Source organism: Stegostoma tigrinum, chromosome 9, assembly GCF_030684315.1.
Source record: "Stegostoma tigrinum isolate sSteTig4 chromosome 9, sSteTig4.hap1, whole genome shotgun sequence".
Taxonomy (NCBI): domain Eukaryota; kingdom Metazoa; phylum Chordata; class Chondrichthyes; order Orectolobiformes; family Stegostomatidae; genus Stegostoma; species Stegostoma tigrinum.
The window spans coordinates 844,946-859,776 of record NC_081362.1 but is presented as its reverse complement, the minus strand read 5'-3'; the positions used below and the strand labels follow the sequence as shown (position 1 = coordinate 859,776).

The following is a 14,831-nucleotide window of genomic DNA, read 5'->3' as shown; positions in this document are numbered from 1 at the left end:
AAGGCTACGGGTCTAGTACTGGAAAGTAGAGTGCAGATTTGGTGCACCTGTGGCATATAAACTTGATTGGCAGAAGGGCCTCTTCTTTTGCATTGTTTGATTCTATTCTATGGATTTTTGTCTTTTTTTTAAAAAAGGCTGTTACATGTTTTACATTGTTAACCTGATAAGTTAGTCTATTTGTTAACTTTTCAATGCTAGTTACACCCCAATTCTGCCTTCAAGATACAAATGTGTTTCTTGAACGATATACCATTATTGTAATTCAGGACGATAACCCTTCATCAGAATGGGAACTAAAAATGTGATGGGCTATAAACAATTGAAAACTACTAGATTTTATGTCACTTGTCAATTTTTGGTTCTGAAAAGAATTCTCATTGCACAACGTTTCATTCTGGTTCACTCGTGTCTGTTCAGTATTTTAAGCCCAATTACTCTGCACCTTCTTCAGTGTCCTTTTTCTGGAACAATCACAATATTAAACCTAACTCTGGCATCACTTTTCTTTACATCATCAGCTTGCTCACCTTTTTACAGTGTTTTGGCTACTTAAATTCAAACAGAAAATACTTTAGAAGACTGCAAATTCTCTGAAACTCTGACCTGAAACTCTCCATGCATTAGGTTTCAACAAAACTGAATTTTACTTTAAAATTAAGTTATACAAGAAGAATCTGAATCACTCAAAACTAAAGTAGATTACCAAAATCAAATACACCATAAAAATACTTAATTATAAATTTGTTTCCCATTAGGGTGGAGAACTTTGAATGCTAACAGGATACTTAAAGATGATGGCAAAATTGGTAGCATTAACATCGATCTAGAAAAGGAAAATCATGTTTGACAAAGTTGTTGAAGGTTTATGAGGATGTCATTTGGAGCCTAAGTAATGGAGGACCAATGCAAGTCATATATATGGTCGCATAAAGAGAAGACTTTTGATAAGATCCCACACAGGAAATTGATAAACATAATTAGTGTACCTGGGATTGAGGCAATGGAGTGAATATTGGTTAACAGGGAGAAAGCAGGCTGAGAATAATTGGATCCTTCTAAAGATGACAGGCTTCTAATGGAATACCATAAGGTTCAGATTGTGATCAGAGATAATGGGAACTGCAGACGCTGAAGAATCCGAGATGACAAAGCTTGAGCTGGATGAACATGGCAGGCCAAACAGCATCTTAGGAGCACAAAAGCTGACGTTTCGGGCCTAGACCATTCAAAGAAGGGGGATCGGAAGAGGGTTCTGAAATAAATGGGGGGGGGGGGGGGGGGGGGAGAGGGAGAAGAGCCTGGAATAAACAGGGAGAGTATCAATGTGGATTTCACAAGCTTCAAAATCTCCCCACCCCCCACTGCATCCCAAAACCAGCCCAGCTCATCGCCACCTCCCCAACCTGTTCTTCCTCTCTCCTGTCCCCTCCTCCCACCCCAAGCCGCACCTCCATTTCCTACCTACTAACCTCATCCTGCCCCCTTGACCTGTCCGTCCTCCCCGGACTGACCTATCCCCTCCCTACCTGCCCACCTATACTCTCCTCTCCACCTATCTTCTCCTCTATCCATCTTCGGTCCACCTCCCCCTCGCTCCCCATATTTCAGAATCCTCTCCCCATTCCCCCTTTTCTGAAGAAGGGTCTAGGTGGGAAATGTCAGCTGTTGTGCTCCTAAGATGCTACTTGGCCTGCTGTTTTCATCCAGCTCCACACTTTGTTATCTGAGTTTCTAGTATTTTCCATTTTTATTTCAATTTCCAGCAAACAAGCTTGATTTTGCTGTTTTAATAATATTGATGTTTTGTGCAATTAGATTTCCAGCAAACTTCAATGTCCTCGGTGGGCATTATATTCTGCTCCTAGTACAGGAGGCATGGTGGCTCAGTGGTTAGGACTGTTGCCTCACAGTTGTGGGGAATCCAGGTTTGAATCCACTCTCGGGAGACTGTCTGTGTGGAGCTTGCATGTTCTCCCCGTGTCCGTGTGGCTTTCAGCCAGTTGCTTCGGTTTCCTACCGTGTCATGTTCAAGGATGTGTAGATTAGGTGTGTTGTAGAGGAATGGGTCTGGGTGGGATGCTCTGAGGGTTGGTGTGGACTTGTTGAGCTGAAGGGCCTATTTCTACACTGTAGGGATTCTATGATTCATTATTTTTAAATAACCTTAAAAGGTATTTTATTCTTTAATACCGATATTACTTGGTGCCTTCAGAGAATGTGAAAGAACTCATTGTGTCCATATTCTTTCTATCTAATGTACTTTGGCGTTAAAGTATGATTTAATCTATTTGTTTAGATTACTTTGGTCTAAAAATATGCAATAGCAACTAATGGTGATTGAGAAGCATTTATGTACTTGAAAGGCAAAGTTCGTATCTGCTGGAGTTTTAGAAGAATAAGGGATGACTTGGTTGAAATGAATAATCATATAAATCCTGAGAGGTCTTAACAGGATAGCTGTGAGAGGATGTTTTCTGTTGCAGGAGAATAGACCTAGGGGTCGCTGTTTAAAAACCATTTAGGACAGATGAGAAGAATTTTTTTCTCACATATTGAGTCTTTGGAACTTTGTTCCTCAAAAGTTGGTGGAAACAGAAGTTTGAATACTTTTTTATGGCTAAGAAGGATAGATTCCTGAGGTTTTTCAAGGATTGTTAGGGCGTACATAGGAATGGAGAATATGAAACTAAAAGATCAGCCATGATTTTACTGAATGGAACAGTAGGCTCAAAGGACTGAAATTTACTCCAGTTCCTATTTTGTATTTTCCTTCTTGGAAGTGGTGTAGGAATATGGCTTTAAAGAAATTGGTAACCATGATTTGGAATAACAGAGCAGGTTGGAGGGACTGAAGGCTGCCTCCTGCTCCTATGTCTGTTTATTCCATCTTCCATGCCTTGCCCTTTCATTTTGCTTGTCCAAGTGCAGTTGAAGCTTCCTCGCACCAAGTGAGACTCATCACTTTAAGGGCATTTAAATGGTCATTGGATAAACATATGGATGATAATGGAATAATGTAGGTTAGATGAGCTTCAGATTGGTTTCACAGGTCAGTGCAACTTCGAGGGCCGAAGGGCCTGTACTGCGCTGTAATGTTCTATGTTCACCCTCCTCAAGCCTAATATTCTCGTCTTGCTTTGTACGATCAGCATATTTGGAAAATTACAATTGGACCCCCTATTTATTTCAGAAACCTTTCCCCATCCCCCTTTTCTGATGAAGAGTCTAGGCCCGAAACGTCAGCTTTTGTGCTCCTAAGATGCTGCTTGGCCTGCTGTGTTCATCAAGCTCCACACCTTGTTATCATCTCGGATTCTATAGCATCTGCAGTTCCCATTATCTCTGAATACTAGAAACTCAGCAGGTTAGACAGCACCAACAGAGAGAGAACCAAAGTATGCCTTTCAGATTGTGGATATTTCACCAGAATGATGAAGTCAATAACCTGAAAATATTAATTTGGTTTCACTCTCCATTCACAGAATTGTTGTTACAGCACAGAAGAAGGCCATTTGCCTATCATGCCTTCAAATGAACACTGACATTACTTAATCTCCTGCCTGTTCCAACACTCTTGCACACTATTTCTATCCAAATATTCATTGATTCTACCAGCTTTTTCTGTTCTTGCATCTGTAATGAAACTATCCTTGACCAAAATTCATCAATTTGCACCCCTGACCCTATCACATTCCATGGTGTTAAAATTGTATATATCAAGTGCTTGGCCACCTCACCAGTTTGATGTATGATATGCGAACTGCTTCCAAAGCATTGTTTTAATTGTGCAGTCATTAATCTTGCAATGATTAACAATCATCCATCCAATTGCAATAGCAATTCAACTGCTTCGTACCATCAATTCTGCTTTAACGTGGGGACAAAATACAAATGCAAGGGTCTTAAACAATTTATCTAATAAAGTTATAATTTAACATTTGCTCACTAGATTGAACAATAAATTAACCATTAATGTTACAAATAAAACAAGTGTTAGGGTAAGATTTAGAATCCATTTCACTGAAACTTGAACCTGAATTCTTGAGCCTCACAGTAAACACACACATTTAGCTCTCTTCAAACCAATGACAAATGATTACTATAAACTGAACATTCCTGGGGCAAAGAAATTGTTATTTTCATTTTCAAGCAGCACAGTGGCTCAGTGGTTAGCACTGCTGCCTCACTGCGCCAGGGACCGGGTTCAATTCTGCCCTCGGGGGAACGTCTGTGTGGAGTTTGCACATTCTCCCTGTGTCTGCTTGGGTTTCCTCCGTGTGCTCCCATTTCCTCCCACAGTCCAAAATGTGCAGGCTACGTAGACTGGCCATGCTAAATTGCCCGTAGTGCTCCGGGGTGTGTAGCTGAGGTGGGTAATAGGGGAATGGGACTGGGTGGGATACTCCAAGGGTTGTTGGTTTGGATTTGTTGGGCCACACTGTACGGATGCTATGAAATAAAAAAACTTTAAAAAATTCCTATTTCCAACATCTTGCTTTTTGTAACCCTCAAAGAGGCTGAATTGTCTATAAATACCCAGAACCCTTTAAAAGTGAAAACCAAAGGAACAGATGCTGTAAGTCAGAAACAAAAACTGAAATTGCTGCAAAAGCCCAGCAGGTCTGGCAGCACCTGTAGACAGTGATCTCTTAAAGCTTCGGGTCGAGCGACCCTTTCTAAAGAGGGTCAATGTTCTGAGGAAGGGTCACTCGATCTGAAACATTAATTCTGATTTCACTCCACAGATGCTGCCAGACCTGCCGAGCTTTTGCAGCAATTTCAGCTTTTATAACCTTTAAAAAGTCTCTATAATCGTGCCCAATTTTCTTCAATGGTCTGCAAAACTTTCAAATGATGGAAAATCTCACTCAGGAAGCTATTCTTAAGCTCTTAGTAATAACTTCCCCAGGGCTCTGGGAGAGCCAAAGTTAAGTTGTGGAGCACATGCAACAGGGAGAACAGCTAATATTTCAGAAGCATCATTAGTAACATTGATGAGGAGCAAGATTGACAGATTGCAAACACTGAAAATAAAATGCATTTAAATAGATTGTGCTTTTCAAACACGAGAACTAGTTGCAGGAGGATGCAATTCAACCTTGAGCCTGCTTCGATTCAATATGATCACAGCTGATCTCAGCTCAGTCTCAACTTCACCTTGTTGCGTGCTCCTCAACATTCCAAACCATTACTAAATAAAAATCTTCTCTTAAAGATTCTGATACCAGTGGAATTCAGTATCCCAGAGTGTGGTGGATGTTGGGTCATTGTGTGAATTCAAAGAGAAGCAAGTTCTCCTCATTTCTATTTTTAATCTGCTATCACTAATCTTAAAACAATGGCCTCTTGTTCTACATTATCCCACAATAGGAAACATCCTCTCTGCATCCACATTTATGCAAAAGGGGATTGACACTCAATTAGATCTTCCATTTTTCTAAAGAGTAAAGGCCTAAATTGGTCAGTCACTCTTCATCAGACAAACCTCTCACTTCTGGAACCAACTCATCAAACCTCTGACTGCCTTCAACGCAAATACATCCCTCCTCAAGGAGACCAAACACCAATACTCCATGTACAGTCTCACTTATGCTTGTCTAGTTTCAGCAATGTTTCCCTATTCTTCTTCTCTATTCCTCTACCAATAAATGCCAATTCTTTTTCTTTTCTCTGGTGGGGCCAGCATTTATTGCCAGTCACTAGTTGCCCTTGAGACAGTGGTAGGGAGCTGTCTTCTTGAATGGCTGCAGTTCATGCGTGTTAAGCAGAACACAATGTCATTACGGAGCGAATTCCAGGATTTTGACCCAGCGATAGGGAAATATACCACTCTTCTTTCAAAGTCTGGATGGTGAACGATTTGAAGGGGAACTTACAGGTGGTGTTGTTTCCATGTGTCTGCTGCCCATCTATCAGATGTGACTGTGTACAGAGATCGTTCAGCCTATCAAGTCTGCACCGAACCTCCAAAGAGCATCCCACCTAGAACCATACCCCACATCACCCCAGATGGGTTTTTAATCATGGCTTATCAACTAATTGCATATCTCTGGACACTATGGGAAATTTAGCATGGCCAATTTGCCTTGCTTGCACATCTTTGGACTGTGGGAGAAAACAAGACCATCTGGAAGAACCCATGCAGATACCAGAACATGCAATCTCCTTAGAGACTGTCACCTGAGGCTGGAATCCGAGCCCGGGTCCCTGGTGCTGTGAAGCAGCAGTGCCAACCACTGTTTCACCATCCTTCCAGGTGGATTTAGTTGTGGTTTGGAAGATGCTGTCTCAAGATCTTTAGCAAATTTCTGCAATGCATCTTGCAGACAGAACAGACAGCTGTTACTGATGGCTGGCAAAATTCCATTTCCATTCCTTGTTATCTGCTGTATCTGCATACTAGGTTTCTGTGATTTATGCACATGGACACCCAGATCCCACAAAAGAAGCACTCTGAAGTTTCCTCTCCATTTAGATAAATAAAATGTATTATCAATATTATATTATTAAAAACAAACAGTCACAAACTTTGAGTGTAGCATTATGTACAGTGGCTTAAATTGGGATGGATACTTGAATCAGATCTCAGTTAATCATTAATAGAACTAATTTGTTGACAAAAATAAATACAACTGCAACTATATTGTAAATATTTAAACTTCCAAGCTCAAAGTCAAAACACAAAGAACTTACTGTGGCACTGGTCTAAGTTGCAATAATTTGCTCTTGAAGGAGAAGCATAGGCAAGAAATGCTTAATGATTCTTATGACAAACATTACTGGCAACTTGAAGGTGCTTTTTCAGGTCATGGTACTGCAATGAACCAGGACTAATACTCAGAAAAATTAGTGAAAAAAAACCTTCAAAACTTAATCAGGAAAAACATTTTAAAAATATTTGGATGACATCTCAGCAAAAGATCTCGTATTTCTAAAATGCAATGCGAAGATGCTGTTTACAAATGTTCAGTTCCAGTGAGCTAGCCCTGATATTTTACGCTGCTAATAATGATCATTTACAAAGCACACAGAGACCCTCTGGTGGCAATAAGGAAGAATACGCAAGATAGCTCAGGAAATCACACAGGCTCAGGCCTACCAAGTCTATACTAAGAAATAAAACACAACACTACACAAATGCCACAGCATAATAGACTGTGGAACTGAAGTGCTCATCCAGAAGATTCTTAAATATTGCAAGATTATACACTTCCATCACCTTCTCAGGCAGCTTGTTCCATATTTCTCTCACCCTCTGGGGTGAAAAACATTTTTCTTACAGCTCCTCAAAACCACATTCTCCTCACCTTAAATTCATGTCCTCTTGTCTTAGACATATTTGCCATAGAGAAAGGATTCTCACAATCTACTCTGCCTACATCTCTGAAATTTTGTAAGCCGCAATCAGATCTCCTTTCAGCCTCCTCTGCCCCAAGGAAAACAAATCTAGCGTATCCAGTTTTCCCTCCTAACTGAAACTCTCCATCCCAAGCAACATCCTGGTCAATCTCCTCTGCACTGTCTCCAGTACAGCCATGTCCTTCCACCAGCGGTGACCTGGTGCTCAGTGGTTAATGCTGCTGCCTCATGGTGTCCAGCGTCCAGGTTTGATTCCTCAGTGACTGTGTGGAGCTTGCATATTCTCCGTGTCTCTGCGGATTTCCTCCTGGCGGTCTGGTTTCCTCCCACACTCCAAAGATGTGCAGGTTAGGTGGACTGCCAGTAGAAAATTACCCAGCGTGTTGAGGGATATGCAGGCTAGGTGAATTAGCCATAGGAAATGTAGGGTTACACAGACAGTAGGAATGGGATGCTCTTTGGAGTGTTGGTGTCGACTTGATAGGCTGAATAGCCTGCTTTCATACAGTAGGGATTCTATGATTCTGTTGCAGTGATCAGAGCTGCACACACTATTCCATTTGTGGCCAAACCAATGTTATATAAAGTTGCAACAAGACTTCCTTGCTTCGGATTCAAAACTCAGCTAATGATTGCAAGTGTACCATATGCCTTCTTTATCACCTTGTCTAGCTATGCTGTTGCCTCTGAGATCTGTTGATTGGGATACCAAAATCCCTTTGTACCAAAGAACTTCCTAGGGACCTACCATTCACTGTATACCCTTCCCTCATTACAGCTCCGAAAATATACATCATTTCACACTTAAGTTTAAATTCCATCAGTAGCGGCTTGGCCAAATTTACTAACTGGTCAACATCAAACTTTAGATAACAAAGTGTGGAGCTGGATGAACACAGCAGGCCGAGCAGCATCTTAAGAGCACAAAAGCTGACGTTTCGGGCCTAGACCTTTCATCAGAAAGAGGGGGGGGGGGGGGGGGGGGGGAGGGTTCTGAAATAAATAGGGAGAGGTGAGTCAAAGATGGATACGGGAGAAGATAGGTGGAGAGGAGGCAGACAAGTTAAAGAGGTGGGAATGGAGCCAGTAGAGGCGAGTGTAGGTGGGGAGGTAAGGAGGGGATAGATCAGTTTGGGGAGGACGGACAGGTCAACGGGCCAGGATGAGGTTAGTAGGTTGGAAATGGAGGTGTGGCTTGAGGTAGGAGGAGAGGATAGGTGGGAGGAAGGACAGGGTAGGGAGGTGGGGACGAGCTGGGCTGGTTTGGGGAAGTGGGGGGGAAAAAGAGATTTTGAAACTTGTGAAATCCACTTTGATACCATTGGGCTGCAGAGTTCCCAAGTGGAGTATGAGTTGCTGCTCCTGAAACCCTCGGGTGGCATCGTTGCAGCACTGCAGGATGCCCAGGATGAACATGTCGTCTAAGGAATGGGAGGAGTTGAAATGGTTCGCGACCAGGAGATGTTGTTTATTGCGAACCGAGCATCAGTTTTCTGCAAAGCGGTCCCCAAGCCTCTGCTTGGTTTCCCCAATGTAGAGGCCACAATGGGTACAGCGGATTCAGTATACAATGTTGGCAGATGTGCAGGTGAACATCTGCTTGATGTAAAAAGTCATCTCGGGGCCTGGGATGGGGGTGAGTGAGGCGGCGTGGGGGCAAGTGTAGCACTTCCTGCGGTTGCGGGGGAAAGTGAAGGGTGTGGTGGGGTTGGAGGAGAGTGTGGAGTGGACAAGGGAGACAAGTGGTTCTCAACCACTGCTGGGGGGAATATCAGACTGTAGCCTGATACCATTCTTCCCAATATCAAGATCACCAATTGTCATATCATCTGCAAACTTCCTAACTATATGTTGTACACTTACATCCAAGTCATTAATGTGCAAAACAAACAGCAAGGATCTCAGCTCAGATCCCTGCAGTACATTGGAAGCCTGTGAACAGCAATCAGAAAATATCTCTCCACCATCACTCTTTGCCTCCAATTTGCAAGTCAATTTTGGAACCAGTTCACCTATTTACCCCGCACCCCATATGTTCTTACCTTTTGGACCAGTCTTACATATAGGAACTTGTCAAAGACCTTACCAAAGTCAACGTAAACCACATCAACAGCACTACGCATATCAACATATTGTCACCTTTTCAAAAAGCTCAACCAAATTGGTCAGACAAGATCTCCCTCCAACTAATCTGTGCTGACTGTCCTTGATTAATCCTGTCCCTCAGGAGTTTTTCCCCAATAATTTCCCTGCAACTGACGTCATTCTAACCAGGCTGTAATTGTTTGGTCAATCCCTGTTGCCCTTCTTGAACAAAGGAACTACTTATCTTCCAGTCACCTGGTACTTTTAAATATTTCCACCAGGGTTCCAGCAATCTCCTTTCCCCCCACTGCATCCCAAAACCAGCCCAGCTCATCCCTGCCTGCCTAACCTGTTCTTCCTCTCACCCATCCCTTCCTCCCACCTCCATTTCCTACCTACTAACCTCATCCCGCCCCCTTGACCTGTCCCCTCCCTACCTCCCCACCCATACTCTCCTCTATCCATCTTCCATCCACCTCCCCCTCGCTCCCTATTTATTTCAGAATCTTCTCCCCATCCACCTTTTCTGATGAAGGGTCTAGGCCCAAAATGTCAGCTTTTGTGCCCATAAGACATTGCTTGGCCTGCTGTGTTCATCGAGCCCCACACTTTTGTTATCTTGGGTTCTCCAGCATCTGCAGTTCCCATTATCACCTTTCTTGCCTGTCTTAGCAACCTGGATACATCTCATCAGGCCTTAGGGTTTATGCGCCTTTATGCTCTCTAAAGCATCTCATACCTCCCCATTATTCATGTTAATGTTCTAGAACCTCAACTACTGAAATCCCTGGCTCCCATTTCTTGCGTCTCTGTGAAATGATGAGAAATATTCATTTAAGACCTCACCCACGTGATGGGATGCGATGCCATCATGGTATTAATACAGGACTATTAATCCAGACACCCAGGTAATGTTCTGGATAATGTTATGGATTTGTAATTGTATAATGCAGCAGGATTAATAAATAATGTCAGTCAAGGCCAGTGTAGGTACAGAGAGGGATTGTTCCACGTAACCTACCAAGAAGCAGGCATACTGCATCTGCTGTTCCCGTTGTGGCCCCCTCTACATTGGGGAAACCAAGCAGAGGCTTGAGGACCACTTTGCAGAACACCTACACTCAGTTCACATTAAACAACTGCACCTCCCAGTCGTGAACCATTTCAAGTCCCCCTCCCATTCCGCAGACATGTCCATCCTGGGCCTCCTGCAGTGCCACAACGATGCCACCCGACGGATGCAAGAACACCAACTCATATTCCACTTGGGAACCCTGCAGCCTAATGGTATCAATGTGGACTTCAAGCTTCAAAATCTTGCCTACCCCTACTGCATCCCAAAACCAGCCCAGCTCGTCCCCAACTTCCTAACCTGTCCTTCCACCTATCCCCTCTGCCCACCTCAAGCCCCACCCCCATCTCCTACCTACTAACCTTATCCCACCCCCTTAACCTGTCCGTCCTCCCTTGACTGACCTATCTCCTCACCTACACTCATCTTTATTGGCTCCATCTCCACCTCTTTGACCGGTCTGTCTCCCCTCTGCTTTTCTTCTCGTCTATCCATCTATCTACCTCCCCCCTCCCTATTTATTTCAGAACCTCCTCCCCCTCCCCTATTTCTGAAGAAGTGTCTAGACCCAACACATCAGCCTTCCTGCTTCTGTGATGCTGTTTGGCCTGCTGTGTTCATCCAGCTCTACACCTTGTTATCTCAGATTTGATGGTAATTGTCTTTTCCCTAGGATGGGGAATTTCAACACTATGGGGGCACATTTTTTAAGGCGACAAGAGAGAGATTTAAAAAACAAAGACATGAGGCAACTTTTTTTTTTAAAAGAAAGAGAGGGTGGTTTACGTGTGAAATGAACTTCCTGATGAACTGGTGGATGCAGGTACATTACAATTTTTAACAGACACTTGGACAGGTATATGAATAGGAATGTTTAAGGGATATAGGCTGGGAGCAGGCAGGTGAGACTAGTTTAGTTTGGGATTATGTTTGGCTTGCACTGAGGGGGCAGCTTCCAGGCTGGATGACTCTGTAAGAGATTAATACACAAGCTTAGTTCACACAAGGTTAGAAGTAATTTATTAACTTGGATAGAGAATTGGCTAATGAACAGAAATCAAAGAATCAGGTTACGAAGATGTCACTACAAGGATACCACAATGTTCAGTCTTCAAGCCCCAACTATTTATAATCTATACTAATGTTCTGGATGCATGAATAGAAAATACTATCACCAAATTTGCAAAATACATGTAAAGTAAGTTGGAATAAATAAACAAAAAGATACAAACGAATGTAGACATAAGGTGAATGGGTCAAAATGTGACAGAGGGAGTTTAATGTGGATAAATGTGAAGTTATTCCTTTTGGTTCAATGAATCAAAAAGGCAGTTTATCTAAATGGAAAGACTTCAGAGAGCTTTGGTGCAGGGGGATCTGGGTGTCCTCGTGCATTAATCACAGAAAACTATTGTGTAGGTAAAACGGGTAGAAAGGATATCAAATGTCATACTGGTAGTTCTTGAAGAGCGTATAGAGTATAAAAGGAGGGAAGTGATGCTGCAACTGTACAAGGCAAAAGGGGAGGCACCGGGTTGGGCGGAGTCACAAAATTTTCGGTCACTTTTGCACTCACCCGCATCATCCCCGCCATTTTCTCGAGCAGAGCTCTGAAATCTTGCTGCGGCAGGTCAGGATAAAGCTGCTCCTTTAGCATTTGCTCGGTAATGCCAGGACTGCGATAGTAGATAAGCTGAGCTAGGCCGCTCAATAAACCGCTGAGAGATCTAGAACGCTGCTCCGCCATGATGCTCTGACGTCACGAGCGGACCGGTCGACCTTTGACGTCCTCCCAGTCACGAGGCTCCGGGGCGATCTACAGCGTCCCCAACGGTTTCATATTGAAATGCAGCGACCTCACTCAGTACCTCCAATGCAGCTCGATCTCCTAACACCACTGCCGCAGCGACTTCTCCAACACTGTTCCCAGCATCATTCCTACAACAACTCCTCCACTGCAGCTCCACCTTCACTGCAGCTGCCATTACTACAGCAACTCCTCCAGTGCAGCTGATCCTCCACCTTCAACTCAGCTCCATCACCCACTGCAACAGATCTTCCAATACAACTCCGCCTCGTTGCAGCTCCCTGAACCACCATCACTGCAGCAGTTCCTCCAATGCATCTCCACCTCCATTGCAGCTCCAAGCATCACCACCAGTACAGTAGCTCCTCTGGTGCAATTCCCCTCCGAGTTCTACTTCCACATTAGTGGACCTATGGCTCCCAGCATTGCAAATTTCAGCAGTGCTGACTCAACTAATAAGTTATATTCTGACTGATGGGATTAGAGGCAGAAACTTTCATCGCATTAAAAAAAGACACGGATACACCTGAAATGCCGAAACAGATGGAACTTTGGACTAAGATTGACGAGTAATTTGATAAGCCTGACTGTGAAACATCTTTATTCCGGACGTACCCTCTCTGACAGACGCATAACATTTTTAAATCAAAATGTCTTTTAAAATAAGAAATAACCATGTTTATATGTGATCCAATTGACCTTACCAGGTAATATTAAAAGTTTCATCTTTGTGTTCACCACTGAAGTACCTGGATTTGTTTGAAGAATAGACAATAGATGCAGGAGTCGGCCATTCGGCCCTTCGAGCCAGCACCACGATTCATTATGATCATGGCTGATCATCCACAATCAGTATCCTGTTCCTGCCTTATCCCCATAACTCTTGATTCCACTATCTTTAAGAGCTCTATCCATCTCTTTCTTGAAAATATCCAGAGAGTTGGCATCCACTGCCTTCTGGGGCAGAGCATTCCATATATGTGCCCAATTCACTGATGTCTTTTGAAAAAGAGTATCTTTCTCGCTTGTCTGAACAACAAATTAGTCTTGTCCATTCAACATGGTTGACCCTTCAATTCACTGGAAATCATTTTTGAAACTGCTGCAGTGCCGTTCAACAGGGAAACAATAAATACTTGAAGGTGACTCCAGTTTGGTGTGTTACCTCCTTGCTGCCAGGGTCAAGCAAAACTCAACAAAAAGTGGGAATAGATGTAGGTCATTTGGCACTTCAAGCTTGCTCCGCCATTTGGTTGGATCACAGTTGTTCTGACATTCTTCACATCCACTTTCCTGACCTTTCTCATAAACCTTGATTCACCCACTGATGAAAAATCTGTCTCTGTTAGCCTTCAAGGTTTACAAGAGACCCGCAGCCACAGCTCTGTATGGCAAGAAGTTCCAAGACTAACACTGTGAGAGAGTAATACCTACTCATCTCAGTCTTAAACTGGTGCCCTTTTATTGTGAGATTAGGCTCCCTGGTGCTAGACTTTTCCATGAGTGGAAACATCTCATCAGCTTTACCATGTCAAGCCCCTTAAGAATCTGATATGTTGCCTTGAGCTAATCTCTTATTTTTCTAAATTCCAATGGGTAGAATTCCAACCTATTCAACCTTTGCTCAAAACAATCCCTCCATTCCGGGGACCATCCTGGTGAACCTTCTTTGAACTACTTTCAATTAATTATTTCCTTAGATAAGGAGACCAAACTGTCAACAGTACTCCAGATGTGATCTCAGTGTCTTGTAGATTGCAGAAAGACTTCCCTTCTCTTATACTACAACCATCTAGAAGTAAGGGCCAATATCCTATCAGACTTCCTGATTACCTGCTGCATTTGTGTGCTAGCTTTCTACATTTTGACCACAAGTACCCCAATGTTATAGAGAGGTTGCAGGAGGTGGATGAGCCAGAAGTCATGGTCCACTTTGGCACCAATGTTATAGGTAGGATGAGGTATTGAAAACAGATTTCAAGGAGTTGGGAAGGAAACAAAAAGTAAAACCATAATAGCCATAATCTCAGGGTTATGCCCAGTACTAGATGCCCGTTCTAAGCAGTTGCATCCTAGGATTTTAAAGGAAATTGCTGCAGATACAGTGGATGCACCAAAAAAATGAATGTTCCAAATATCCTTAGATTCTGGAAAAGTTATAAAATCTCAGAATGCCTCCAGTGTGAAAGCAGGCCATTCAGCCCATCAAGCCCTCACTGAACCTTCGAAGAGCATCCCACCTATCCCTGTAACCCTGCATTCCCCATGGCTAATCCATTTAACCTGTACATCTTTTGGACTTTGGGGGGAATCTGGAGCACCAAGAGGAAACCCATGCAGACACTGGGGGGGGGGGTGGTGGTGGTTGGAAAACTGCCGATGCATCATCCAAACAGATAACTGTTTGCCATTTAGCTTAAAATTTCTTGATGGGAAAATGTTAAAAGGTCTCGTGTAATAGCAGAGCATTTAGAAACATCAGATGAAGTACTGTCAGCAAGGCTA

General features: G+C 43.1%; 1 protein-coding gene across 6 annotated transcripts in view; it reads right to left on the bottom strand.

The window, feature by feature from the left end:
• commd1 (copper metabolism (Murr1) domain containing 1) overlaps positions 1-12,367 on the bottom strand; it is an 85,933-nt gene extending 73,566 nt beyond the window's left edge. For 2 of the 6 annotated variants that reach the window (XM_048536898.2, XM_048536899.2), the window contains exon 1: positions 12,096-12,202. Coding sequence is in view for 2 of the 6 variants with exons in the window: in XM_048536897.2 (XP_048392854.1) it covers positions 12,096-12,266 (171 nt within the window). In the remaining 4 variants the exon portion in view is untranslated. Of the gene's footprint in view, positions 1-12,095 lie in introns of all 6 variants that reach the window. The other 4 variants (XR_009446115.1, XM_048536897.2, XM_048536896.2 and 1 more) reach the window with 4 other exon arrangements.
• Positions 12,368-14,831: the final 2,464 nt, after the last annotated feature.